At 53.1% G+C, this 26,109-nt stretch overlaps 1 protein-coding gene across 1 annotated transcript in view; it reads right to left on the bottom strand.

Moving 5' to 3' along the window:
* The window catches only part of MMEL1 (membrane metalloendopeptidase like 1), a 33,785-nt gene extending 16,577 nt beyond the window's left edge, over positions 1–17,208 (bottom strand). Inside the window, exons 1-3 of the mRNA XM_037828718.1 lie at positions 17,055–17,208; positions 804–881; positions 230–289 (exon numbers count right to left, since the gene is read on the bottom strand). Coding sequence (XP_037684646.1) covers positions 230–289; positions 804–881; positions 17,055–17,208 — 292 coding nt within the window. The remainder of the gene's footprint in view (positions 1–229; positions 290–803; positions 882–17,054) is intronic.
* Positions 17,209–26,109: the final 8,901 nt, after the last annotated feature.

Here is a 26,109-nt window from a genome sequence, read left to right as displayed (position 1 = left end):
CCTCCCCTCCCCCTCCCCTCCTCTCCTCCCCTCCCCTCCCTCCCTCCGCATCCTCCTCCACTCTCTCCCCCTCCCCTTCTTCCTCTCCTCCCCTCCCCCTCCTCCCCTCCCATCCCCCCCACCCCACCCCACCAGGTTTCCTAGGCAGTGAGTCAGGGTCTCGTCCCTGGGGCTTCATGGAGGGGCAGCGTCGCGGACGGCTTTGGGGGGGGAGGTGGGGGGGGCTCACCTGCGATCACGCAGCCGGGGCTGGTGCAGAGCTCCATGGTCTTCACGGTTTCTTGCAGGTCTGCGGGCAAGGAGCGGCGTGAGCCCCAGAGAGGCAGGGCCGGGCACGCAGGGCGGCCTCACCCCACCCGCGGGAGGGCAGCGCGGCCCCCTCCCAGAGGGTCCAGGGCTGGGGCCTGAATCGAGGGTGGGCCTGGTCCCTGCTAGATCCCTGCAGCCCCCTGGAGCCCTTCACACCTTCCGCTTCTGCAGACCCTCCCCTTCACAGCACCCCAGGCCCCCAGCCCCAGATTGGCCTTTCCACTCCCCCTCCTCGCTGCCCAGCCCCCAGGGAGCCGCCCTGCTGGCCCCGGACCTGCCCCGCTGCCTGCACAGCAGGTGCCCCGGGCGGGGGTCCCGACCACTGTCCTTTATGCCCAGCAGGACCCTGGGCACTTGGGGAGCGTGGCCTGCCCACCTACAGCGCTCGGCGGGTGCAGCAGGACCCCCTGGCCGAGGGCCCCCTGCCCCCCGAGAGGCCCGGTGTCCGAGCCCGCCTGCCTGGGACCACGTTTGGGCAGGGAAGGCAGAGCTACCTCGGGGTTTTCGTTTTACAGTGGTCTTCTCTTCCTTTGAGAAACAAAGCGGAATAGTAAAGAGTGGCAGCGGCTTCCCTGGGGAGAAACAGAAGACGCTGCTCGCTGCTCGGCCGCCGCCCCTCCAGCCCGCCGCTCTGGGGGCCCCCGCGGGACAGCAGCCGCCTTCTCCGATGGGGCTGGGTCCAGGGTGCCAGGGGGCCCTGCCGGGTGGGGTCTGAGGAGCTCTGGGCCTCCGTCACAGCCCCTGCCTGAGCTCCCTCGGGGCCCCCTCTCCCCCACTCTGGCTCCACCCACGCACCTGGGCTTGGAAGGTTCTGGACTTAGAGACTTTTTCCCCAACAGAGGCTCTGTCTGATTTAGGGGGGAAGGCCCCGTGGAAGGGGCTGGTCAGGGGTCCATGCTGCAGGCTTCCCGTCCCGTCCGTGTCCCCCAGCCGAGCCCCTCCACCCTCGCTGACGGCTGCAGGTGCAAAGCCGCCTCCTGCCGTCCCCCAGCTCCGTGCAGGAGGGGTGCCCGGGTCAGCTTCCCGGTGGGAGGGGAGGAGGGACCAGGCAGAGGACGGGGAGACCCCAGGGCCAAGGATGGGGCAGGCCAGGCCTGGCCCCTTCAGATCCGGCTGGGTGTCCCCGACGGGGGGCAGGGAGGACGGCACATTCAGGCCGGGCCGGGAGGGCTGAGGCCCGGCTCAGCTCTGGGCGCCGAGACGGCATAGGGCCCAAGGGGGCAGTGTCCTCCTCCGCCCTGCTGGCAGCCGCCGTTTCCTTCCGCCCACAGTTTTCACTCGTGAACCCAACACTGTTCATCATGTGCAGGCGGAGTCCCAGAGGAGTCCTGGGTGGTCCTGCCCTCGGGGAGCCGCCGAGAAAGGTGCAACCCCTGCCGGGTGACACCTGCATCGTGGCAAAGCTGAGCTTGGGAGGAGGATGAGCCCCACAGGCCGGAAATAGAAGCGAAGCGGTGAAGCTGCAGAGACCCGGGCCGGGCTCAGGGCAGAGCAGGCTGAGGCCCCCAGCTGCCCTCCAGCGAGACGAGGAGCCCAGGAAGGGGCCTCTGCTTCCATGGGGCCATGGGATGTCCCAGGAGACCCTCAGCCCACCCCAGTCAGGAGAGCAAGCTGGGGACTGGACATGCCACAGGGTGAGGGCTTTTAGAAGGGCCACCAGAGAGCTGAGGATACAAGGAGACGTCCATGGACCAAATGCCAGAAAGGCTGAGCCTTCCCCAAAGGGAAACCCGTGCCTGTTTCACTCTTGGAGCCAGGGAGGGGCAGACGTGCTCTAGAAGTGGGGGGTTATAAAAAGGGGATGGGCTTTTTTTTTTTTTTAATTTGCTTTTGTTGTTTTTGGATGCACGTTTCACAAGCCTCTTACACCTGCGTGTGGGCTGGTGTGCTGGGCTGGCTTCTAAGGAGCCGCAGCCCCAGGGTGTGCTGAACCCCAACACCAATCCTCTCTCACGGAGGCGCCCAAGGCAGGGGCAGGGCAGCAAAGCGGAGAGATCAGAAAATGTGACCCATTACCAGGAAAAAACCAAAAGGCCCAAAGAAGTGGACTCAGGTGACCCAGGTGTCAGAAGACGCAAACAAGGTCTTTAAAATAACTATGATAAATAAGAAAAGGGTCTTGTAGGAAAGGTGGGGGACATACGGACATATGGTGAATGTCATCTGATGACTGGAACTATAAAAAAGAACTAAGATGAAAGGGGAAAAAAAAGAAATGAAGAATTTGTTCATGGGCATTATTGAACTGTGTCCCCAAAATATACATTCGAGTCCTCAGCCCCAGTCCTGGGAGCGTGATTCTATTTGGAAACAGGGTCTTTGGAGATGTTCAGATGAGGCCGACTTGGATTCATGTGGGCTGAATCCAATCCAACTGGTCCTTACAAGAAGGGGAGACTTGGGCAGAGTGTCCAGGCCCGCCAGCCACCATCGGGGGAGCGGGGCCCGGCTGAAGGCTGATTTGGACTTCTGGCCCCAGCACGCTGAGGCAGTAGGCTTCTGCCGCTTTAAGCCACTTGTTTGTGGTGCTTGGTTACGGCGGCCCCAGGACACTAAGACCACAGGTTTAGCTGCAGCCTGAATGCTGCAAAAGAACTAATCAGTGAACATGAAGATAGGCTAATATAAATCATCCAAACTGACACACAAAGGAAAAAGCATGAAGAAGATGGAACAGAGGAGAACATCTACAAAAAGCTAGAGATAGCACCATTAGTTAATGGTGAGAAACTGGACGCTTCCCCTCTCACATTGAAAATGAGGCAAGGATATATTTTCTTACCACTTCTATTCAACGTCATACTGGAGGTCCTAGCTAGTGCAATAAAACAAGAAAAGAAATAAAAGATATACAAACTGGAAAGGAAGAAATAAAATGGTCTCTATTTGCAGATGATATGGTCACCTGTGTAGAAAACCTCAAAGAATCAACCAAAAGAAACTCCTCTAAAACTGATTAGTGAATATAGCAAGGTCCCAGAACAAAATGTTAATATACAAAATTCAACTGCTTTCCTACATACCAGCAACAATTAGAATTTGAAATTATAAAAAAAATCATTATAATATCACCTAAAAATGAAAAAATTAAGCATAAATTAAACAAAATATGTATAGGATCTATAGGTAGAAAACTATAAAACACTGGTAAAAAAAAATCAAAGATCTAAGTAAATAGAGAGAGATTCTATGTTTATGGATTGTAAGACCCAACGTTATTAAGATATCATTTGTTCCCAACTTGACCTATAGATTTAGTGCGATCCCAATTAAATCCCAGCAAACTATTTTGCAGATATTGACAAACAGATTCTAAAGTTTTCATGAAAAGGCAAAAGATCTGGAATAGCCAATACAATACTGAAGAAGATCCAAGTTGGAGAGTTCACACTACTTGATTTTGAGACTTACTGTAAGACTACAAGTAATGAAGACAGTGTGATACTGTTCACACTGGTGAAAGAAAAGACACACCGATCAGACAGAATGGGAGGCTCAAAAATAGGTCTACACAAATATAGTCAACTGATCTTGACAAAGAAGCTAAGGCAACTCAGTGGAGAAGGGATAGGTTTTCACCAAATGGTGCTGGAACATTTGGATGTCCAAACACACACACACACAAATGAACCTAGACATAGACCTTACACTTTATGCAAAAATGAATTCAAAATGAGTTAGACCTAAATGTAAAATGCAAAACTATAAAGCTTCTTAGAGAAAACATGGCAGAAAATCTATCTGAACTTGGATTTGATGATGAATTTTAAAATACAGCACAAACAGCATGATCCACAGAAGAAAAAAGTGATGTTGGGCTTCATTAAAATTAAAACTTCTTCTCCATGAAAGAAACCAAGAGAATGAAAAGACAAGCCACAGACTGGAAGAAAATATTTGAAAAACATATATCTGATAAAAGATCTGTACTCAGAATATACAAAGTACTCTTAAACTCAACAAAAAGAAAACAAACAACATGATTACAAAATGGGAAAAAGATCTGAACAAACATCTCACCAAAAAATATATTTGGAAAATAAGCATATGAAAAGATGCTCAACATCATTGCCTTTGGGGAAATGCAAATTAAAAGAAAAACGAGATACCACTACATACCTACTAGAATGGCTAAAAAAACAAAACCCAAAAAACCAAAACAACAAAAAACAAAACTGACAACACAAATTGCTGGTGGAGAAACAGGGACACTCGTTTATTGCTGGTGGGAAGGCAAGATGGTACAGTTGCTTTGGAAGACAGTTTGGCAGTAAAACACAGTCTTACCATTTGATCCAATAATCAAGCTTTCAAGTATTTAACAAACTGATTTGAAAATTTATGTCCACACACACACAAAAAACAAAACAAACGTGCATGTGAATGTTTATAGCAGAGCTTAATCAACAAAAACCAGAAGCAAACAAGATGTCCTTCAGTGGATGAATGGCTACATAAACCAATGCACATCATATAATGGAGTATTATTCATCAATTAAAAGAAAAAGAGTTATCAAGCCATGAAAATGCATGGATGCATCTTAAATGCACATTGCTAAGTGAAAGAAGCCAGTCAAAAAAAGTTACATATGGTACAATGCCAATCCTGGAAAAGGCAAAAATATTGAGATGGTAAAAAAATCTGTGGCTGCTTGGAGTTTGTTTGTGTATAGGGTTGAACAGGTGAAGCACAGGGGATTTTAGGATGATGAAACCATTCTGTATGATACTGTAATGGTGAATACAAGACATTTAACATTTGTCAAAACCCATAGAAATTTACAGCACAAAGAGTAAGCCTTAATGTCTGCAAACTTTAAAAATCATTTAGGGGGAGGGGGGATCCCAGGATGGAATGCAAATGTGCCAAACAATTCTAAATGTATTAAGATGTACAGCAGAACCTCACTGAAGTGGGGAGGGAAAACCATGCTGACCTGAGTCACTGGAAATGAGTGGTCTATAAAAGGAACTGTGCGTAAGCGTGTGCTCTATTTGATAAGGTTGTTCATGCTGCGGATTTGGGTAAAAAACTCTGCAAGCACATGAGCAATGAAGTAAATGTATGGAAGATGGCGGGAGCTAGACTTCTCAGTGTTGGATCAAAGATAACCTAGTGGGAGGTTATAGATAAGTAAGGGGAGGAGGCTGGAATGATCCATGCAGTGTTGGATTAGAGCTGGAGACATTGATATGGACTCATGTTTAGCATGATATAGATACAGACAGTTACATATAGAAATATTTATAGATATGTGCGTACCTATGGGTTAGTATGTGTGCTGGTTTGAATGTATTATGTCCCCCAAAACGCCATTATCTTTGATGTAATATTGTGTGGGCAGACCTATCAGTGTTAATTAGATTGTAATTCTTTGAGTGTTTCCATGGAGATGCGCCCCACCCAACTGTGGGTGATGACTCTGATGAGATCATTTCCATGGAGGTGTGGCCCCGCCCATTCAGCATGGGCCAAGAGGGACACTTTGAAGAAAGCACAGGAGCTGCGGATGAGAGACAGTTTGAAGACGGCTGTTGAAGACAGACTCTTGACCAGAGAAGCTGAGAGAGGACAAACACCCCAAGAGCAACTAAGAGTGACATTTTTGAGGAACTGCAGCCTAGAGAGGAACATCCTGGGAGAAAGCCATTTTGAAACCAGAACTTTGGAGCAGACACCAGCCACGTGCCTTCCCAGCTAACAGAGGTTTTCCAGACACCATTGGCCATCCTCCAGTGAAGGTACCTGATTGCTGATGTGTTACCTTGGACACTTTATTGCCTTAAGAGTGTAACTGTGTAACCAAATAAACCTCCTTTTATAAAAGCCAATCCGTCTCTGGTGTTTTGCATTCCGGCAGCATAAGCAAACTAGAACAGTATGCATACATGGATCTCCTTGCTCTGTCAGCTGGGAGGGCCTAGAAACAGTGACACCCCAGGAGCAACGAGTGCAACAAGCACCCAGATCTTGGTTTCTAACACCATCCTCCAATAAATGTTAACCAGGACTTCTTAAAGACAGGGCAGGAAATAAACAGATGAGCCTGGTATGTGTTGTAGTGCTAGAGAATCAGAAAGTACTTAGAAAAACAACCCTCAGTGATGGGTGTATATAAAGGGATACAGGAGCCAACAGAAAGAGCTCCCAATGGCCAAAGGTGGAACACTCTGAGCCATAAAAGAAAACAAAGTAAAATTGGATTATAACCCAAAGTATAAAATAAATGTGTTGACTCCATAGTGATATAAACAAACGGGGGAGAAGAGACAAATTGCCCACGCAGAAGAACCCTAAAGAGTTTTTGTAAATACTCCACCTTTAAGGAGGTGGCAGCAACTCCTGACACCTTAAGTGTTGGCTGCACAAAGTGACTTCCTTCCAAAGAGCACAGGGAGAGAAAGGAAGAGTAGCTTTACCATGGCAAACACTACTTCAAGCCAAGTGATCAAGGGACCGAGGTCAACATCAACAGTGACAAGTCATACTGATAATATGTACTCTTGATATGACAGGATGAGATTGGCACTTTAATCATGACCAAAACATGAGACAAATCTCAATTGAGAGACATTCTACAAGATAACTGGCAGAAATCCTTGAAAAACTGGATGTCAATGTCATCAAAAACAAGCAAATTCTGAGAAACTGTCCCAACCAAGAAGAGCCTAAGGACATAAATGGTGTCCTGGACAGGATCCTGAACTGAAAAAGGACATCTGGGGAAAACAGGAAATCTCAATAAACTATTGCATTCATTAATAAGAATGTATCGACATTGGTTCATTAACTGTTACAAATGTACCATACTAATGTAAGATGTTGATAATTGGTGAAAATGAGTATGGAGTATATGGGAACTCTCTGTACTATCTTTGCAATAATTCTGTAAATCTAAAACTGTTGTAAAATTAAAAGTTTGTTTTAAAGGACTGAACAGAGGACCTGAGACCTGTGGGACACTATCAAATCGTTAACATACATGCAACTAGAGCCCCGGAGGAGACTCTGGTAGGGGCTAGAGTGACTTTTGAAGAGAGAATAGCTAAGAATTTTTAAAAATGGTTGAAAAATATAAACCTACAGATCCAAGAAGTACAGTGTATCTTGAGCAGGATAAACACAAAGAAAACTGCATCTAACAACATCCCAAACAACTGAGAACTAAAGAGAAAGGGAAAAATCTTAAAAGCAGACAAAGGGAAAAAGACAGTTGACTTCTCATCAGAAACAATGGTGGCCAGAGGACGATGGAGTGAACTTAATGCTGACAAAAGATTCCATCAGCAGCTTATCTGCTTAGAATTTTATACCAAGAAAAATATATTTCAAAAATGAAGGTGAGATAAAGACATTTTAGATGAAAGCTTTGAGAATTTATCTCCAGCAGATCTGCACTATGACAAATGCTAAAGAAATGTCCTTGGGCAGAAAGAAAATTAAACTAGTTGGAAGCCTGGATTGGCGGGAAGGAATGAAGAGCAGCAGAAAGGGTGAAGAAATATTGATGGTGATCTAGAAGACCCCCAAGTGCCCCTCCTTTGTTTCCTGTCATCAGAAATGTCCAGAACAAAAGGCTGGGACTGAGGAGCTATGGATAACAGCTCTGTCAGGCTCACTTCCCTCTTCTGTTGCCTCCATAGCATTCCCAACATTGGCTGCCATAGCTGCTTGTTGGAGGAAATTAGGAGGTGAATTGATCAGATGCTGCAGCGCAACAGCTGCCCAAAGACGGAGTGGACTCTCGAGGCAGCGTTTCCTACACTGAAATGGATGAGATAGCCACTCTGTCCATGGCACTGCCCCCAAATTACATGAAGTTAAAGTTATCATAAGAAGCCTGTGAGGGTCACATCTCCAGTTTTCCTGATGAGAAAACTAACAGGGAGGTTGAAGGATATATCTAAGACCACATGACCAGCAAGTGGCCGAATCTGGAGTTCCAGCCTCCATATTCCCATTTGAAATATTTGTTCTCCTGAGTAAGTTAAAAAGTCAAAAAGCAAGACCCCTTTGACACAAATGCTGATTAGAAATTAAACTTGACTTACTCTAATGCTCAAATACAAGCAACAGGAAACACAGAAGGATGTTTTTCTCCCTGAATACAAGCTCTTGTTTCCTTCATAATTCCAAAAGAGAGTAGCTTTCTTTAAATAACCAATTAACATGTGATCTTTTCTTTTTATTTTGTTGACTTGAATAACTTCTGTATTATGCCACTTATTTTCACTTATACTTTCTATTCTTTAAAAAGGAATTTTGACATTTCTTCTGAAAGTTTTGCTTTCCTAGAGATTGACCTTGATCTGAATAAGTTATGTTTCCTCCTCTCTCTCTTAAAAAAAAAAAGAGGGCTGGCAAAGAACTAGACTGGGTAGAATAAAACACACCTCCCCTGAGAGTGTAACTGCTGGCTGGTTGTCAGGCAGGTGTGGTGCGTGTGCTCACGTGACTGTGTGGTCAAGGGAACCACGGCAGAGAAATTAACTTACAGCAGCCCCAGGCTGGTGGCCTCCCAAGGTGCCAGATGGAAACAAACACAGGTAACCTCTGGAGGGACAATTTCTCAGCCCAAGCAACAAGGATTCCTGCAGATAACAGATTTATGTTTATGAGGAGACAAATTTCTAGGGGTGAGAAAAGAAACAGCCGAACCAGAACCCCAAGGAATTCAGAGTATGGAATTATACAATCCAGAAGCTGCAGAAGATGGCATCAGTGGCCCTAATTTTGGAATTATACGATCTGGAAGGTGACTCCTCTGCATCCATGCCTTTGCCCCGTGACCTTGTGGCTCCTCCCACTACAGGGCAGAGGATAATTTCTCCATCTCTTGACGCTGGGTTTGCCCACGTGACTTGCTTTGATGACGGAATGAGGAGATGACGGTGTTCTGGTCCTAGGCCCTCCGAGATCCTGTGGGCTTTCACCTGCCTCTTGCAGCCGCCATTGCCCAGGCTTGCTGGTGATGGGAGGATGAGGAGGAACGTGGGACGGGGGTGCCCCAGCCAAGCCAGGCCTTGGGGAAGTGCATCATGACAAATGGTTGTTGCTTTAAGCTGCTGAGTTTGGGGGTGGTTTGTTAGGCAGCAGTAGCTAACTCTTGCAGAAAATAAGTAAATTTGAAATATTTGACAGAATTGAAAACAAAGGGCAAGGGAAATAAAAAATAATAATAAGCAATTGGAAAAAGAATCATTTTAAAAGTTATTGAAATTCTATAAATAAGAAAACGTAATTGCGAGATTAAAAAAATACACAACTAAATGGATAGGTTAAATGGCCAGATAAACAACTCTGAAAGAGAGATTTAGTGATTGAAGCATAATTCTAAAAAAATTACCAAGAATGCAGAAAAAAAGATGGACATGTGAAAGAAAACTTGAGAGACATGGAGCTAGAGTAAGAAAATTGAGCTTATATTGATAATAATTTTGGAAGGAGACGTGGAGAGAAGGTTGGGACACACAATATTAAAAAAAGACTGGTGTTGAAATTTTCCAAAATCATAGAAGTCATTAATACTTTGGATTCAGGAAGTGCAATGAATCTAAAGCAGCATGGAAAAAAGAAGCACTTCATGATAACAGTGCAAGAAAATCAAAGACAGAAAGAAAACAATTTAGAGAGAAAAGAGAGAGCTCACCAGCAAAAGGATGACAATCAGATTGACAGCAGATTTCAGAACACCCGGCAATAAGAATCAGAAGACAGTGGGACAAAAATCTTGAACATAGTGAGAGAAAACAACTCTATAGTTCATATTTATTTAACTAGTTAATGATCACTCAAGGGTGAGTGCTACATAAGAGTCATTTTTCAGACAGACAGAATCTAAGAGTTCACTGATGACAGTTATTGAAAGCAGTGCTCCCCAAACTTGCCTGATCACGTGGCCCATTTGACACCCAGATCCTGAGGTCCTGCCTTGTACGTTCCTGGGTCCCACCCATTTCTGGAGGCTCACCAGCCCCCTGGGGTAATTCTGATCGTCCAGCAAGTGACCCCATGGCTGGAGGGAGCTGTGAGCGTCTCCATTTCTAACTGGCTCTGGGGGGATGCTGACGCCCCCTGTCCATGGACCGTGCTTGATTATTGAATGTCTAAAGTATGCACTTTGGAATGAAGAAAAATCATTTCAGCAGGAATGCCTGAGACGTAGGAAGAATGGGGAACATGGGAAAATGTAAATTAACACTGGCCAGATCAAATAACAGCAGTGCCTACATTTAGTGGTTAAAAATTACAATAGAATCCAAGTACTTAGCAGTAATTCCATGAGAGCTGGGGAGTGGTGGGAGAAGAGCTAAAGTCCTTGTATTGTGTGGAAGAAAAGCGGATATATTCATTAGTTTAACACTTTATTACATTAATAGGAATATACAAATTTAAGGTAGAACAGTTCTGCTTCTACTCAGGACACTGGGAGTCACAATAGAACACCACTCTCATCCTAACAGGAAAAAGCCATAAAACTGACAAACAACATGACTTTTCTGGGGCTCATCCAAGAGTTGATGTCACGAGGCAAATCAGGAAAACAGGATTACAGAGTGACAAGTGCCTCCGCGGACAGACGGACGCATGAGTGTTTTCACCTTTGGCAGAGCCCGGGAATAAGAGTTGGCCATCGAACAAGTGGGTAAGAAGAAATCAGCTAATGTTTTAACAAATTCTCGAAGGCCGCGAGGGGGCTAGCATTTCAGTTAGAAGAGCTGGGGGTCCCCAGCAGAAGGGGATTTCACACTGACAGTTCTTCTCCATGACCTTCGCCAGGTGTGTGAGCGGCACCGAGGGCAGGCAGGTCGGAAGACGGGGACGGCCCCCCTGGTGGCACAGGCTACGAAGCCCCAACTGCTCCCTGCACTCTTCTCTTGTGGGGAGCAAACGCCACCGGTGCCGGACGGAGGTTAGAAGAAAAAATCCTCCTGGACCCGGACCCTAGCCCGGCACCGCGCAGAGGTATGGCTGGGAGGGGCAGGAACCCCAAGGCCAGCCTCAGGGGAAGGCAAAGGCCGACTGCGGGGGACGGAGAGGGAGCCCCGAGCGCCCCACCCCCAGGCCTGCCCGAGCCGAGAGCCCACCCCAGCAGGGGCTTAGCACTGAAAACAACCGCAGTCCACCACCTGTCGAGGGACAGAGCACGGAGAGAAACTGCCACGGGCATCCGGGGATTTCTGAAAGCTGAAGGGGAGCAGGAACAAGCACCCCAAGCCCCGCTGCCCTAAGCGTGGGGTGACAACAGCCCGTTGCTCAGAAGGAACTTGGAGTCTCTGGGGCACTGGGGGTAAAAATACCAGCAGCAAAACTGAACGTCAGCAAAACCAGCGTCCGGCCTGGTTGACTCCCCCCTCGCACTCACAGCCTGGCAGGAGAAGACGGGTGCCTATTTCTGGGCGCGAATACTATTTACCTTGGTGCGGGATACTGATTACGTGCGTCAAACCTGGCGGGCCTGGGCCGGGGGACCGGATCCACCCCTGGGGAGGGTAGTGGGTACGGGTGACAGCGCCCTCCACAGCCCCCCGGGCCTGAGAAGGTGAGGCCGGAGGCAGCCCCCAATTCCTCACCCAAACCAACCGTTGGAGGAAGGCTTGCCGGGTAAGACCGCCTCCCTCGTCTAACCACTCAACCCTCCAGTTACAATGCAATGTCCCCTACTGCCAGTGCGCATGCACCAATCATTGTGCAACACCCAACAACCAAAGACAACCTCCGCGCCCTCTCAGAACCAATCCAAGCCTTTAACCTCTACAGCTACCCCGCCCTCTAGACCGCCCGTTATAAGCTTGTACTCCTCCCCTAATAAACTCTCTTGGTTTTCTTCACCCTAAAAAGAAAACGTGTCCCGCCTTGTTCCTTTCTCGCCGCCCTCCATACTTTGCAACGCCTCCGACGGGGACCTGGCCAAGTCCCCCGCCTCGCCCTCGCCTCCGGGAAAGAGCCCCCGCCGCCGGTACCACTCCGAGCAATCCTGAGAGCCTAGGATTTAGCGGACCGGCCGCCACCCCCCCCCCCAGACGAATCAATTGCGACCGCAACACTTGGCCTCTACTCTCCTGCATGGTGTCCATCAATCAATAAAAAAGTATGAGGCACACGGGCAAAAAGCAAGAAAAAAGCAATCTATTGTCAAGGGATAAAGCAACCAATAGAACGAGATAAGCCCAGATATTGGCAATGTTGGAGACTCAGATTAAAATGCTAAAGGATCTCATGGGAAAGGCGACGACACACAGATGGATGGGAAATTTCAGCCAAGAGATGGAGACGATGAAAAGGAGTCACATGGAAATGCCAGAGATATAAAGCACATTATTACAGGTGAAGAATCTGGCACATCGGCACGCGGGACGCAGCTGGGGAGAGAATCAGCGAACCTGGAGACTAATCAGGCCAAACTCTCCAAACGAATCACAAAGAAGAAAAGGGTGAATAATAACCAAAAAGAGCATCCCGGTGCTGTGGGATAGTATCAAACTATCTAACATTCATGTAACTGGAGTCAGAGAAAGGAAAGAGAAAGAAAGAAGTACAAGAATCTTCTGAAGAGACAATAGCTGTGAATTCTCCAAAATAAGTGAATCATTGCAAGCCACAAACTGAAGCATCCCAGAGGACCCCAAGCAGAGCAAGTACCAGTACACACACACACACACACACACACACACACACACACACTCACACACCACTCCTAGATAGGCCGTAGTCAAATGCCTAAAAACCCTAGATAAAGAGAATGCATCTCAAAGACAACCAGAATAAGAAGAAGCATTACATTTAGAGGAACAAAAATAAGAATTTCATCAGTAATATGAAAGCCAGAAGAAAACGGAGTGACAGAGAGTAAAAACATGTCAACCCATAAAACTATACCCAGCAAAAATACAGATGACATAAAGACCTCTTCAGACAAACAAAAGCTGAAAGAATTCATTGCCAATACACATGCGTTACAAGCAATGTTAAAGGAAATTCATGAAGAAGGAAAGTGATACCAGATGGGAATTTGGATCTACACAAAGAAGCAAAGAACACTGGAAACGGTTATTTTTTTAAAAAGTGAAAGAGACCGGTGAGGCTTATCCAGCTCTAAAATTCTCGGAATTCTGGAAAGATTATACTTTATATTTGTGTACGCTCAAGCCATATTATCACACATCAGTTGCCTAAGAACTACAAAGTAGCACAAGAGTTACTCTCTTTTGCTGCTTTGTAGACACATTGGATTTCTGAGATGAATACAATCTTATAGATTTAGCCTAACGTCCACTTTTAAAAAAAGCAAAAACTGAGCCAAGGTGAAGTAAGTTATCCAGGATCGCACAGCCAGTAAGCAACAGAGGATAAAGTATAAACACGCTCTAAACTGCGTTTCAGTTTAGAAACTATCAGAAGGTCTTTTATTTAATTCACACTCATAGCTTTCTGCAGAAGACAGTGAATTGTATCAGATTGTGCAAAATTAAAAGCTGTTCAATTAAAAAAAGATTTTGGAGAAAAGATCAGGGATGTTGGGAAAACGATTTTTAAAATTCAGAAATGTCATCTTGAACTGGCTTACATGTACAGTGACTAATAAGTGATATTTGTGGGCTGTTATTACCTTACATGTAAGTCACATGTTTTGACTTTCCACAATTAACTAAAATATATGTTACAAGCGTGAGGCGTGTATTTGAGATGGGAGAAGACAGGCTAGTAATAAAAGTAATTTGACAGAAGACAAAACAAACCCCTTAAACAAGGCAGCTATTAATGATAGAGAAAACCAAATAATGACAAAGAAAGGAAAATACTCCCACAATTCTTCATAGCCCAGCTGTGAAAAACACATAGTGAAAATATTGTAAACAGCAAGTACGGATTTAACCTAAAGCTTACGATAAACCTATACTGGGCGAGTGAGGGCCCAGGTGGCTCAGGGAGATGAACCTACCTTCCATACAGGAAGTCAGTGATGGACTCTACATTGATTGATCATGTTGAGCCTGATGGACCTTTTTCTGAGTGTTACTGATGTACCAAGTCATCGAACACTCAAATAAGCTTTTAAGGAATGTACTACTATTACCTCCATTTCGCAGACAATGAAACGGAAGCACAGAGGGGCTACGAAAACCTTGCAAACTCACACCCGGGAGGCAGGAGAGCTGGGATGTCCAGCCAGGTGGCCACACTGGGGGCCTGGGGCTAACCACCCTCTTTACAAGCCTCCTCAAGATCTACACTGTACAAAAAAGACAAGAGTTTAAGGGTGAGCTTTAGAAACCAAGACAGCCTAAGTCCAGGGTTGGCAAAATTTTTCTGTAAAGGATCAGATAGTAAATAGTTTAGACTTCATGGTCCAAACACAGTCCCTGTCTCCACTAGACAACTTTGTGTTATAGCACAGGAGCAGGGCCATGGGAATGTGTTTCTCACTGTAAGAAACACTATTTTCTTAATAGTGTTTATCTATAACTTTAAATATAATAAATAGTTTTAAAAATTTAAGATAAATATTAAAATTATAAAGTTCAAAACTTGCAAGCTAGTAGAGGGATAATAAAATGAAAAAAAATAATAGGTCAATGCAAAAGAAGGAAAGGAAAGGGAAAAAGAGGCATAAGAAGAACAAAACAAAAGGGAAAGAATATACATTTCAGTAATCACAATAAATGTAAGTAGACTAAATCTTTCAGTTAAAAGACAGAGATTGTCAGACAAAAAACGAAATCCAGCTATACACTGTTACAAGAGACATCCATAGCTAAAGATATGAGAAGGCTTAAAGAAAAAGAATGGAAAAAATAAACCAAGCAAATATTCCTGAGTTGTTCTTACTCATATCAGACAAAATAGAATTTAAGGCAAAAAGCATTAAGATAGGGACTTATTACACAATTATTAAAGGCTTAGACCTCCAGGAAGATAAACCAATTCTAAATTTGTATTCACATAATAATGTTGTCTTAAAATAGGCAAATTAACATTTGGATAACTATATGAAATTAATGACTCTGTAGTGCAAGATTTTAACACACACATATGCCAGTAATTGAAAGATCAAACAAATGAAAAAAAGTAAATATATAAAATATTTGATTGATTGTATATACAAAAGCTTTCTTTTAACAACTTATATTCCACAAGCACACATTAATTGCTTATAAAAATGACCATGTGTCACCCCTAAAGCAAGAGGCAGCCAACACCAGAGAAACAATGTCACATGGACCATGTTCTGATGATGCAGTTAAGTTAGAAATCAATTTAAAAAGGTTACAATGGCAAGCCTCCCCCCCCCCAAAAAAAAAGCCTGCATCTGGAAATTAAGATTTCTAAATAACTCTTGAATCAATGAAAATATCATAGCAGAAATGAGAAAATACTTAGAAATAAATAAGAAGACGACTGTATATAAAACCTTTTGGCATTTAGCTAAAATGGCACTTCGAGGGAAACATTTAGACTTAAATGCTTACGGTAGAAGGAAGAGCTGAAACCTAACTAGCCAAGCAAACAAGTTAAGAAATCAGACAGAGAACAGTGGAGTAAATCTAAAAATAAAAGGAAAGAAACACTGAGGATAAAGTCAGAAATCGATGAACTAGAAACCAAGGTACAATAGAGAGGATTAATCAAGCTCGAAGTTGAGTCTTTTAAAAGGCTGAGAAGGGTCAGGCCTGACTGCCCCAGAAGAGGGGTGGCAAGTCCCCTAGACCACAGGACATGAAGTCCTGCAGAGGCAACTCGCCTCCTTCCAACGCGCCAGGGCTTGGGGACGCCCTTCCTTCTGGGCTGGGCGTGAGCCCTTCCTCTTCTGGAGCCTTCCCTGATGCCCGGGGTTGGAGGGCCCCGGAGCCCCCCATACCTCGGCACTCACCACCGGGTGCGCTGTGCGCCGCCCCTCCACCCCCCACCCCCTCAGGGCCCTGGGGCTTGCGCGGGGAGAATTCAGGCGCCTGGACGCGGGCCTGGCGCAGGGAACTGCGCGCTCATGGATCACGCCGGGACTCGGGTCCGACCCGGGCAGGTCATGAAGCCCCTGTGGCCTCGGCTTCCTCAGCTGAGAAATGGGACCAAGCAGAGCCCAGCACCGCAGAGGGCAGCCGCGGAGGCAGGGAGAGCTCCTGGCCGGCTGGGCTGACGCCCCGCGCGCTCCCCAGAGGAGGAGAGGGGCCCCCTTGCACCCCTCGGCCGGAGTGGGGAGGCAGTCCTGCCCCGGAAGCCTCACAACCGGGCTCACGTGGCCCCCGAGGGCTCCCCAGCCCTCTCCCTCCCGTCCCCGCCCCTGGGGTGGGCAGTGCCGGCTACCCCCGCCGGACCCGAGGGCAGCCGCACCGCGCCGCGCTCCTGCAGCGGGCCCTGGCCGCGGGGGTGGCGCAGGGGCGGCCCGGTGAGCCCGCCTGGGCTGGGGGGCGCGGGCTCGGCCTGTTCCCCGCCGCCGTGGGGCGCGCGCTCCTGCTGCGGGGCCGAGAGGGCATCGTCATCGCGCCGGGCGCCTGGGGATGCGCTGCCCGGGGCGGGGGCGGGAGGTGTCCGGGCCGCGGCCTCCCGGGGGCCCCCCAGAGCCAGCGCGCGCCCGCCGGAGCCCCGGGAGGAGCCTTCTGGAGGAGGCGGCCGCTCCACGCAGGTCAGGGCCGCGCCCGGCTCCCCGCGGGGCCCGCGGACCCTGCCCCGCCGGCGTTGTTGCTGCCTCCTGAGGGGCGAGGGCCGGGTGGGGGGCAGCCTGGGGCCCGGTCCGGGGGCGCCTCACCTCCGCTGGTGGCGTAGAGGACAGCCAGGGCCACCAGGGCTCCCGCCAGCAGCAGCAGCAGCAGCAGCAGCCCCCCTTCCAGGAGGCGCCGGCCCTTCTTCCCGGACCAGCCGGCCCTCTCCACCATCTCCATCTGGCTTTCGGACTTGCCCATCGCCGCGTCTCTAGGCAGGGGACAGTGGTGGCTGAGCCCCCAAGGCCAAGGGCAGGAGGGGGGGGCACCAGGACAGGGGGACACGGCTGGCACCTCCGGGCCCTGCCTGAGGCCGGCTGTGAGCAGGGCCCCCGTCCTGTCTGAGAGCAGGTCCCTCATCGTCTCTGCGAGCAGGTCCCCCATCCTCTCTGGCTGGCCTCTTTGTACTGGTCCAGCCCACACCCCTGGCCCGCGGGTCTGCCTCCGCCTCCTGACACCAGCCCTGAGCGTGAGGCTCGCTGTGCCAGGGGGGCCCGTGACAGGGGAGGGACCCCGACCTGCTGGCCTTGGTGGGTCTCTCCTCCCTCCTGGTTGGCCCGTCTCCCACCCACCCTCTGGCAGTGGGTGTCCCAGCGCCCAGAGTGCTTATGGCCGGGGAGGGGTCCTGGGGCAGTGGGCCTGGGCTCTGGGACAGGGACACCATCTGGGCAGTAGCTCGGGCCACTGCACTCCCTGCCCACTTTCTGCCCGGAGCCCAGGGCTGGAAGGGGCTGCACAGGCACTGCAGCCTCTGGGGGCTCTGCAGCATCAGGCGCTGGCGTGCAGCTCCTGTCACTGCCCTGCCTTGTCGCCGCGGAGGGAATGTGTCCTCGAGCCAGGCAGCAGCGGGCAGTGGTGGCAGGACACGTGGGGCTGGGGTTTGGGCTGCATCAGGTGTGGGAGAGGGGGTGCTGCCTGGAGCTGGGGGGGGGGGAGCTGGAGGAAGCCATGGGCTTACAAGTCTGCTTGTGCATGAGTGTGTGTAAGCGTGCATGTGTGCATGGGAGTGTGTGCATATGCGGGAGAGTTGTGGATATGTGTTGGTGTGTGCGTGTGTGCATGGGAGTGAGTGAATACATGTGGGAAAGTTGTGGAATATGCATGAGTGTGTGAATGAATGTGTGCGTGCACGTTTGTGCATATGTGGCATGTGAGTGCATGAGTGTGAGTGTTGTGGGGTATGTGAGTGTGTGAGAATGTGTGTGCATTGTGAGCATGAAGATGTGTGTGTGTGCAGGAACGTGCTCCTCGCTGGCTGAGCATGTTGAGCTCCTGGGTCCTAGCTGGGGCACCCTCTTGGGCTCCCCCTTCCAGCCCTCCAGGAGACGCTGCTCACCCGGGGCCGCGCCCACGCCCCGCTCTGTGCTTGGTAAGGGTGGGAATTTGGGAGAACAAGGGGCGTCCTGCTGCATAGACCCCCGCCCACCAGGCGAAGTGCTCTTAGGCTGGCCGCCCCCTTGCAGACCTGGGTCCGAGTCCTGTCCCTGCTGCGGTGGTGGGTCTTTGATGTGTGCCTCAGCCTCTCTGGGCGTCACCCTCCCTGTGGGGCTTGGACATCACCAGGCAATCCCTGGATCGTCAGGGGCAAAGGCGGCTCAACCCGTGAAGACCCCAGGCCTCTGCCACCTGGTGCAGCCCGTCCCCGGCCTGTGCGGGTGCAGACTGGCTGTCCCCGGTCTCTGTGGCCTGAGTCCCCTTGCACCCCCGTGACACTGAATCCGGCTCTGCTCTGCAGGTTCCCGGGTGACACAAGCTCAGCCACGTTCCGGAACGTGCCGAGGTGCCCCTCGGCCCCCCCCAGCTCCGGGTGTCCAGCCAGCTCCCACGCGTGCGCTACTGAAACCGACCAGACGCGCTCCTGGAATTGGTGAGGATCCGGCGGGCAGGGGCGGGTAGGGGTGCGAAGCCATGACTGCCAACCCCTCCCTCAGCCTCGGGCCGCCAGGTCCTGGCCACGTGCTCCCACCATGGGTTCTGGTCCCAGCGACACCGGGCTGGGGGCTACTTCTGGGGGCCGCCCCTGAGCCTCCGTGACAGCATGGGGTGCTCTGTGGCCCCTCCTTGGCAGAGCGCCGTGGCCGGCTGATGGACCCTCTCCTCCTCGGACTGGTCCTTGCCTCTGCTGGGCCCCATGTGCCCTACACTTCCCGAGTAGAAGCAACCTGACTCCTGGCACCAAGAGCTGACGCTGGACTCTCCCCACCCCCCAAGTCACTGTTCTCAGCCTCTCGGGGTGCAGTTGACCCTGGGATTCCTAAAGGTTGACAGGACTCCAAGGTCCCCATCCCCCCAGACTGAAAAGCTCAGAATCCCCAGAGCTCAGTGTCCCAGGGAGTGGCCGTGGCCAGCACAGGGGTGCCTGGCTGTGGCCGCATCTGCTGGAGTGGGGGTGCCTGGGGGGGGGGTTCTGAGCAGAGACACATCCCTGTTCCCAGGCTGGGGAAGGTATCGACTCCTTTGTGTCCACATCCCAAGGTGGCTCCGTTACAGAGGGCAGAAGGGCAGAGCCTCCTCAAGCACTGCCTCCTCCAGGAAGCCCTCAGGGCTTCCCCCAGGTCTCCCCCAGCTCCCACATGTCAGCCTGGGCCAACGGGGGCATCGAGGCCCAGAGAAGGAAGGAGACTAGACGAAGTCACAGAAGGCAGAGCCCACACCAGGCCCCAGGGTGGCCCGTTGCTCCAGTGGGGGTATGTGGGGGTTCCCCAGACACCCAGGCCTCATTGGTGGCTCGTCTCGTGCTGGTCCCCTCCCCTGGCGCCTTGCTCTGCCCTGGTCCAACACCTTTCAGCCCTCGGCCGGTCCCGAGCAGGATGTCCTGCTGGCATTCAGCCGACATGGGGGTGGGCACCGTGGTGGCAGCTGCCCGGCAGGCCGCGCCCTCCTCTGCTTTTTGGCCCTTCCTCCTGCTCTGAGTTCTGCCTCCTACCGCCTTGCTGGGAAGGGCCGGCCTGGACCCGGGCAGGTCAGTGGGCGCTGGCAGCTGTGTGCAGCTGGGGTTCCACGGGGCGGGGAAGGGGTGTCCTCCGGGAGGCCCAGGGTGCTGTGTCCCCACGGGAAGCGCCTGTGCTGGGTGGGCTGGGACCCCTTCACATCCTACACAGGCCCCAAGTCTGCGCCCTGATCACCCTCCACCCCCCTGTACAATCGAGTCCCCTTTTGTCCTTTAAAGCCTCCTTTTCCTGCAGATTCCCCAGTGGGTGGTTGCTCGGGAGCCGCCCATCTTCTGGAATCGGCCCTGGGCTGGGGGCCGCTCCCCCTTCCCTCTGGGGCCTGCATGCAGGACGGGGCGAGGGTGGTCCTTGACTCTCTGCCCCGGGCCGCCCGACAGCTGGGCTTTCCCGGGAGTTGCCAGGGGACTGGGCAACTCTTGAGGGCAAGAACCGACATCCACTTGATGCTCGTTTGATGCTGGGACAACGCTGTGACCACTGAGCAGCGGGGGTCCCAGTGCGGTGGCCGATGCCCGAGCCCCCTCCCCTGCACGGCCATCTCCCGCCTTGTCCCCGCGGTCCCTAAACACCTTCTCCCTCCTGCCCCCAGAGCCCCGGGCCGCACCATCCTTGCTCCAGACCTTTTCCCTCGGGGCACCCTCGGCGCCTCGGTGGGGGTCTTCCTGCAGTGGGGAGACTCCCTGTCATGTCTGTCCCTCCCAGGACCCCACTGTGAAGGGCTGGGCCCGTCTGACTCCTGCCCAGGTCTGTGCCCATGTCCACCCCCCCACCCTGCCCTCCTGCCCCCGCCGGTCCTGTTGCCCGCTGCGCCATGACAGCCGGTCTCTCCGTCCCTCCTTCCGTCGGCACCACTGGGGCCTCTGGACCCTCAGTGTCCTGCTCCACCTCTGCCCCACCTCCTCGGCCTCCCTGGACGCATCCCCCACGGCTGCCCTGCTCCCCACTGGCCGCCCTCGGTCCCCGGCTCTGCAGTCCCAGCCCTGCCCTTCGGCCCCTGCCCACGTCCCGCCTGGCGCCCCACCTGGACAGGCTAAGGACCTCTGCACCCACCTGTCCAAACTGAGCTCTTTTGTGCCCACCCTCCTGGCCCCCAAACCGTTGTCCTTCCAGCGGCTGGCCCCTCGCTTGCTTCCACACTCTCGGAGTCTGACCCTCATCCTGCACTGCAGGAGGGTCCCCCGGTGGGGTCCCCTGCCTCGGTCATCCCGGTGGGGTCCCCTGCCCCGGTCATCCCGGTGGGGTCCCCTGCCTCGGTCATCCCGGTGGGGTCCCCTGCCTCGCCCATCCCGGTGGGGTCCCCTGCCCTGCCCATCCCAGCAGCAGCCCTAGGGGCCCGTGTCCCGGAGCGGGAGGCACCTCTCTCTGCTCTCCTCGGAGGAGAAGCCAGCCCTGGCTGTGACCTTGGGGCTCTACAGCCCCTGCCACCCCCTCCACACCCGTCCCAGCCCCCAGGCAGGCCCCTCATCAGACCCCCTTTCCCAGACCCCCGCCCGGCTCCCCCTCACCTGCTTCTAGTCCCTGCTCAAAGCCACCCTCATGGCAACCTTGTCCCAAAAGCAAGCCCGGCCCCTGCCGGCTCCCCCTCCCTGCTGGCCCCAGCATCCCCGTTCACTCATTTCTCCTTCCCACTGTCCGTTGGCTCTGGGGGCAGGGGTCACACCACTGCTCTCTCCCCACCACCCGGACCAGCACCCACCACCCTGGGAGCCTCCATCAGCGTCAGGGAATGAATGACTGACTGAGTGAATGAATGAATGAGTTGGACTGGGCGGGCCGGGCCTGGCACTCGCATCACCAGTGTTCAGAACGGCTTCTCTCGCCCCTTGGGTGCCTCGTCCTGTCCTCGCTGCCTGACAGGAAAGGGGCGGCCACAGCAACAGCCTCGAATCTGGGTTTAGGGACAGAGCCAGGCGGCCAGAGGGGGTGGGACAGCTGCTGACGGGAGGGGCCCGTGACGGGGCTCTGCAGCCAGGCGCCGCGTCCTTGTCGGCCGAGGACACGCGCAGCTTTTCCGGGGCGTCCCCGAGCGGGAGGGCTGTCCCCCCATCCCGGGCGAGGGGCCGGGCGCCTGGTCGGTGTTTCCCGGCACCCAGGGGCCCCTGCTCTCCACGCACTCACCTTCGGATCACTCGGGAGCAGCGTTACAGCAGCGTCGCCCACTGGGGCTGGGGACGGCCGGGGCAGGCAGGTGGGCTCCCGGGGGCGAGAGGGCAGCGGCTTCTGGGGGGCCTGAGCGAGCTGCGGAGGCTGCCGTGCCGGCTTCCAGCCTCCATTGTGATGCAGTCGAAGCCCGGGGGATTCCGAGGGGGTTCCGGGGGGTTCTGGACCAGGGGTGGAGGCGCAAGACAGCTCGTCCAGGGGGCTGCAGGGCAAGGGCTGGACCCTTCACACACACACGCGCGCACACACACACACGCGCGCACACACACACGTGCACACCCCTACCCCTGACTACACTCTTTCACAGCTCAAACCCGATGCTTGCTGAGGCGGGGGTCAGAAGCCGTGCTGGTGGGGGGCTGTGCCTGGACCCCCTAGTGAGGCCAGGGAGGGGTGGGCTGGGGCCAAGCAGGCTCCAAATCGGAGCCTTTCTGTTCTCCAGGCCTGGTGTGGTTGCCGGCCTGGCTCTGCTTCTGTTTCCGGACCCCACGGAGCCAGACATCCCGGCCAGACCCGAGACCCCACGAGGGTACCTGGGTGGGGGCTGGGCCACAGAGCCGGGGGTCTCCTGGCACACAGCCCCTCGGGTTGGCCCGTCTCCCGAGGACCACTCTTGGCACTTCCAATAGGAATGTTCCGACGGCCCTGAGTCCAGCCTCGTCCTGGGGAGGGTGCACTGAGGGGCCCCGAGGCCGGGGGCTCAGACCCCAGCCCCGACCCCAGGGCCCAGGGGAGGCCCTCCCAGCCGCCTGGCTTACCCCAGGCCCAGAAGCCGGCCCTGGGCGAGGAGCCGGCATCCAGGCCCGAGGCCGCCTCGGAAGCAGGGTCTAGGTAGGTGAGAGCTCCCACGAGGAGGCGGGGGTGGCCGGGGTCCTGCCCGGCCACCGGGGGCTCTGGGAGGGCAGCCACCCTGGGGAGTGGCAGGGACCCCCTGTGTCCGCCTCTCCCTTGCTTCCCCTCCGCGGCTGGGAGCCCTGCTGGGTCTCTCGGTGCCTTACAGGGCACCCCCCTGGCCACTCTCGTGGCCCCACCCCACGTGCCACACCGGCCCAGCTGGAGCTGCCCCCGTCCCTCTGGGCTGACCCCAGGTGCCGGGCTCAGCCCACCTGGACACCGGGGACCACAGGCTGGCCTGTCCCTGGAGCGTGGCCCCATTGCCACCTCCATCTCCGCTCCAGGGATGGAGAAAACAAGCCAAACCTGGGGCTGCCCTGCTCCCAGGTCCCCCCTCCCTGCAGCTCCCTCGGTGAAGCCCAGAAGCTGAGCAGCGGGGCCCGTGCTTCCGTCGGGCCCTGGGGTTCACAGGACAAAGCAGTGCCAGGTGCTCACGGCCCTGTCTGCCAGCTGTGGGGCACCTTGGGGCAGGTCTACAGGGCCAGAGAGGCCACAGGGCCCAGCAGCCCAGGGGCCTGGACAGACCCGCAGAAGCCCAGGCAGACTCACAGACACCTGGACACCCACTGCAGGCCACAGCCAATGCCCAGGCAGACTCACAGACACTTAGGCAGAGTTATAGACACACAGACACCTGGGCAGTGCCTGGGCAGACTCACGGACACCCAAGCAGACTTAGAGACTCCCCACACCTGGGGCTCAGGCCCCCTGTGAAGGATGGAGCCTTAGTCCTTTCTCCTGGAGGGAGGTCCCGAGGTCGGGGAGCCTGAGGGTCCCTACCTGCCCCCTTCCCCCTTGCTTGGGCAGGAGTGTGGGATGTGAGCTCTGAGGCCCACCCAGGCTGAGCTCGGGGGTCCAAGGGGATGGCCCCCGGTGGAGGGCAGGCAGGCCACCCCTTTCCATGTCAGGTTCTCGGATAGACGGTGTCTGGAGAGAGTCAGCGTGGGGTGTTTGTCATGCTGCTGTAGGGGCCCCCTGACCCCTGCCCGTGACCACTGTGCCGTCCTTCCCTGCTGCCCGCTCCGGCCTGGGCTGTTTGGTGGCCGTCCTGCACTGGACACGCCTCGCTGCATCCTGCCCAGCCCCCCACTCCCGTGGGTGCATGTGCCCCCTCCCTGGGTGTGCCCGGCCACATGGGCTGGACACAAGTGGCCCACTCAGAGGACACAAGAAGGCCGGAAGAGGTCTTAGGGTTCTCCAGATAACCAGACCAACAGGGGACAATTATGTGTACATATATATACATAATTATGTAAATATTAAGAGATTTATTATAGGAATTGGCTCATGTGACACTGGGATTGGCAAGTCTGAATTCCATAGGGCAGTGCTGGGTGGTTTGGGGGAGGTGGTGTGCTCTGGGTTGGGTGCTGTCAGGAAGCAGGAGTGAGTCCACAACTGGGTATCTTCATAAATCTCACCAAGAATGTAAGAAGAATGGTGTGGGAGTAAAGCTGTGTTTCGTTAAAAATCAGCCAGGATGGGCTGTGTTTTGTTGTTTTTGTGGCTTGGACAAAGCCCTTGTTATTTCTGAGTTCAGACCTGGTCACGATGTGGCCTTGCTTTTGTCTTGCGCCCGCTGGGTCACAGGCCAACCTTGGTGATGTCTGTGAATCGTTTCAGCCTCGCCCGGTGGCCAGGGGTGGGCTCTCCCCTCCTCGCTGCCCAGTGCCCCAGGGGCCAGGTGCCCACGCAATGGCCTGGGAAGGCGGAGGTTCGCCGTGGTCGGGGGAGCGGGCAGAAGGAGCATGGGCGGGAAGCAGCCGACAGCAGGCAGGAGGGCCCTGGAGCAGCCCTTCCACCCTCGGCTCAAGCCTCAGCCAGAGAACGAGAGCGCTTCCGCGCACCCTGGAAGACCCTTACCCCTCCCAGCCCCAGGGCTGAGCTTGCTGAAGGGCTCATGTAGATTTAATCCTGAGTTGTGTAATTCCTACATAAGTTGGACTCAGCCTCACCAAAGTACCTGTAAGAAAGTCAGGGCACTGATGGGGGAGAATGGGACCCTGAAAGCGGGAATGGGGTCCCGGGTTGGACTCACTAAAATGAGAATCCTGAACCCGGGTCACTCTGAGCCTGTCTCCGCAAAAGCTTGTCCTCCGTGTCCCAGGCTAACCCTCAGGGGTAAGCTCACCTGGGCCACGTCCCTGCAGGTAGATGCTCCTTCTACTCGCCCTCCACCACGACCCCCTCCAGACCCAGGGTCGGGTCCAGGGCGGCAGGTTCAAAGTCTCCACCCAGGAGGAAGTAGCTTATTCTTCAAAAGAATCGCAAGATTTTGTTAATTCCCAGGCAGAAACCGGAGATACGTGTGGGAAAGGATTCAAAGAGCACTAGACCCAGGAAGGCGGACCGTAACGCTGGATCGGGCTGCATTTACTGACGCGGGCGCCCCGCGGAGGTAACGGAATCACGGCGTCCGCTCAGGGAGCTGCTGGACGCGGCTCTGGCGCTTTCCTTGGACGGGGTGGGGTCCGGCCGCCACGGGGCCTGCAGCTCACGAGGCCGAGATGCCAGAACTGCCCCGGCACCGTGTAGAGGGAGGGGCCAAAGGCCTGGAAAGAAGCGATGGAGCGGACTTCTCACAGGCGGCGGGCACACCCCACATCCTGAGGTTTTGCCCCTTAGTTCTGCTCTGATGGCAAACGACACGACAACACTTCCTAACTGTGAGCCGTCCTCGCGTTCCCGTGTGCACTGATCATGGTGGGGTCTTCCGATGCACTGGTGGATTTGGTCTTCTTTGTGTTTTACTTAAGGTTTTGGAACTGCTATTTATAAATGAAATGGGTTCATGGTTTTCTTTTTATTTATTTATATTTGCTTCCAAAAGACCTTGGACACGTTTCTTCTTTTGCTGGGAGATTAAGCAGCTTGAGGCGTTTCAGAGATGACTGTTCTTTAAAGGCGTGTGGGTTTCCCTGTGACACTGTTTAGAACTGCGCCTGTTTGGAGGCTGCTCTTGGGCAACCTTCTGTGCAAAGTTTTCTGTACAAATCGGATCCATTCTGGAGTCAAAGATTCTCATGGGAAATAATTTAGCTGCATAGAGTCAAGAAAAGTAATCTCATGATTCTTAAAACTTGCTCTGTATTGTTAA

Source organism: Choloepus didactylus, chromosome 2, assembly GCF_015220235.1.
Source record: "Choloepus didactylus isolate mChoDid1 chromosome 2, mChoDid1.pri, whole genome shotgun sequence".
Classification (NCBI taxonomy): Eukaryota; Metazoa; Chordata; class Mammalia; order Pilosa; family Megalonychidae; genus Choloepus; species Choloepus didactylus.
The sequence above is the reverse complement of the archived record's forward strand: the minus strand, read 5'-3'. Positions and strand labels throughout refer to the sequence as shown.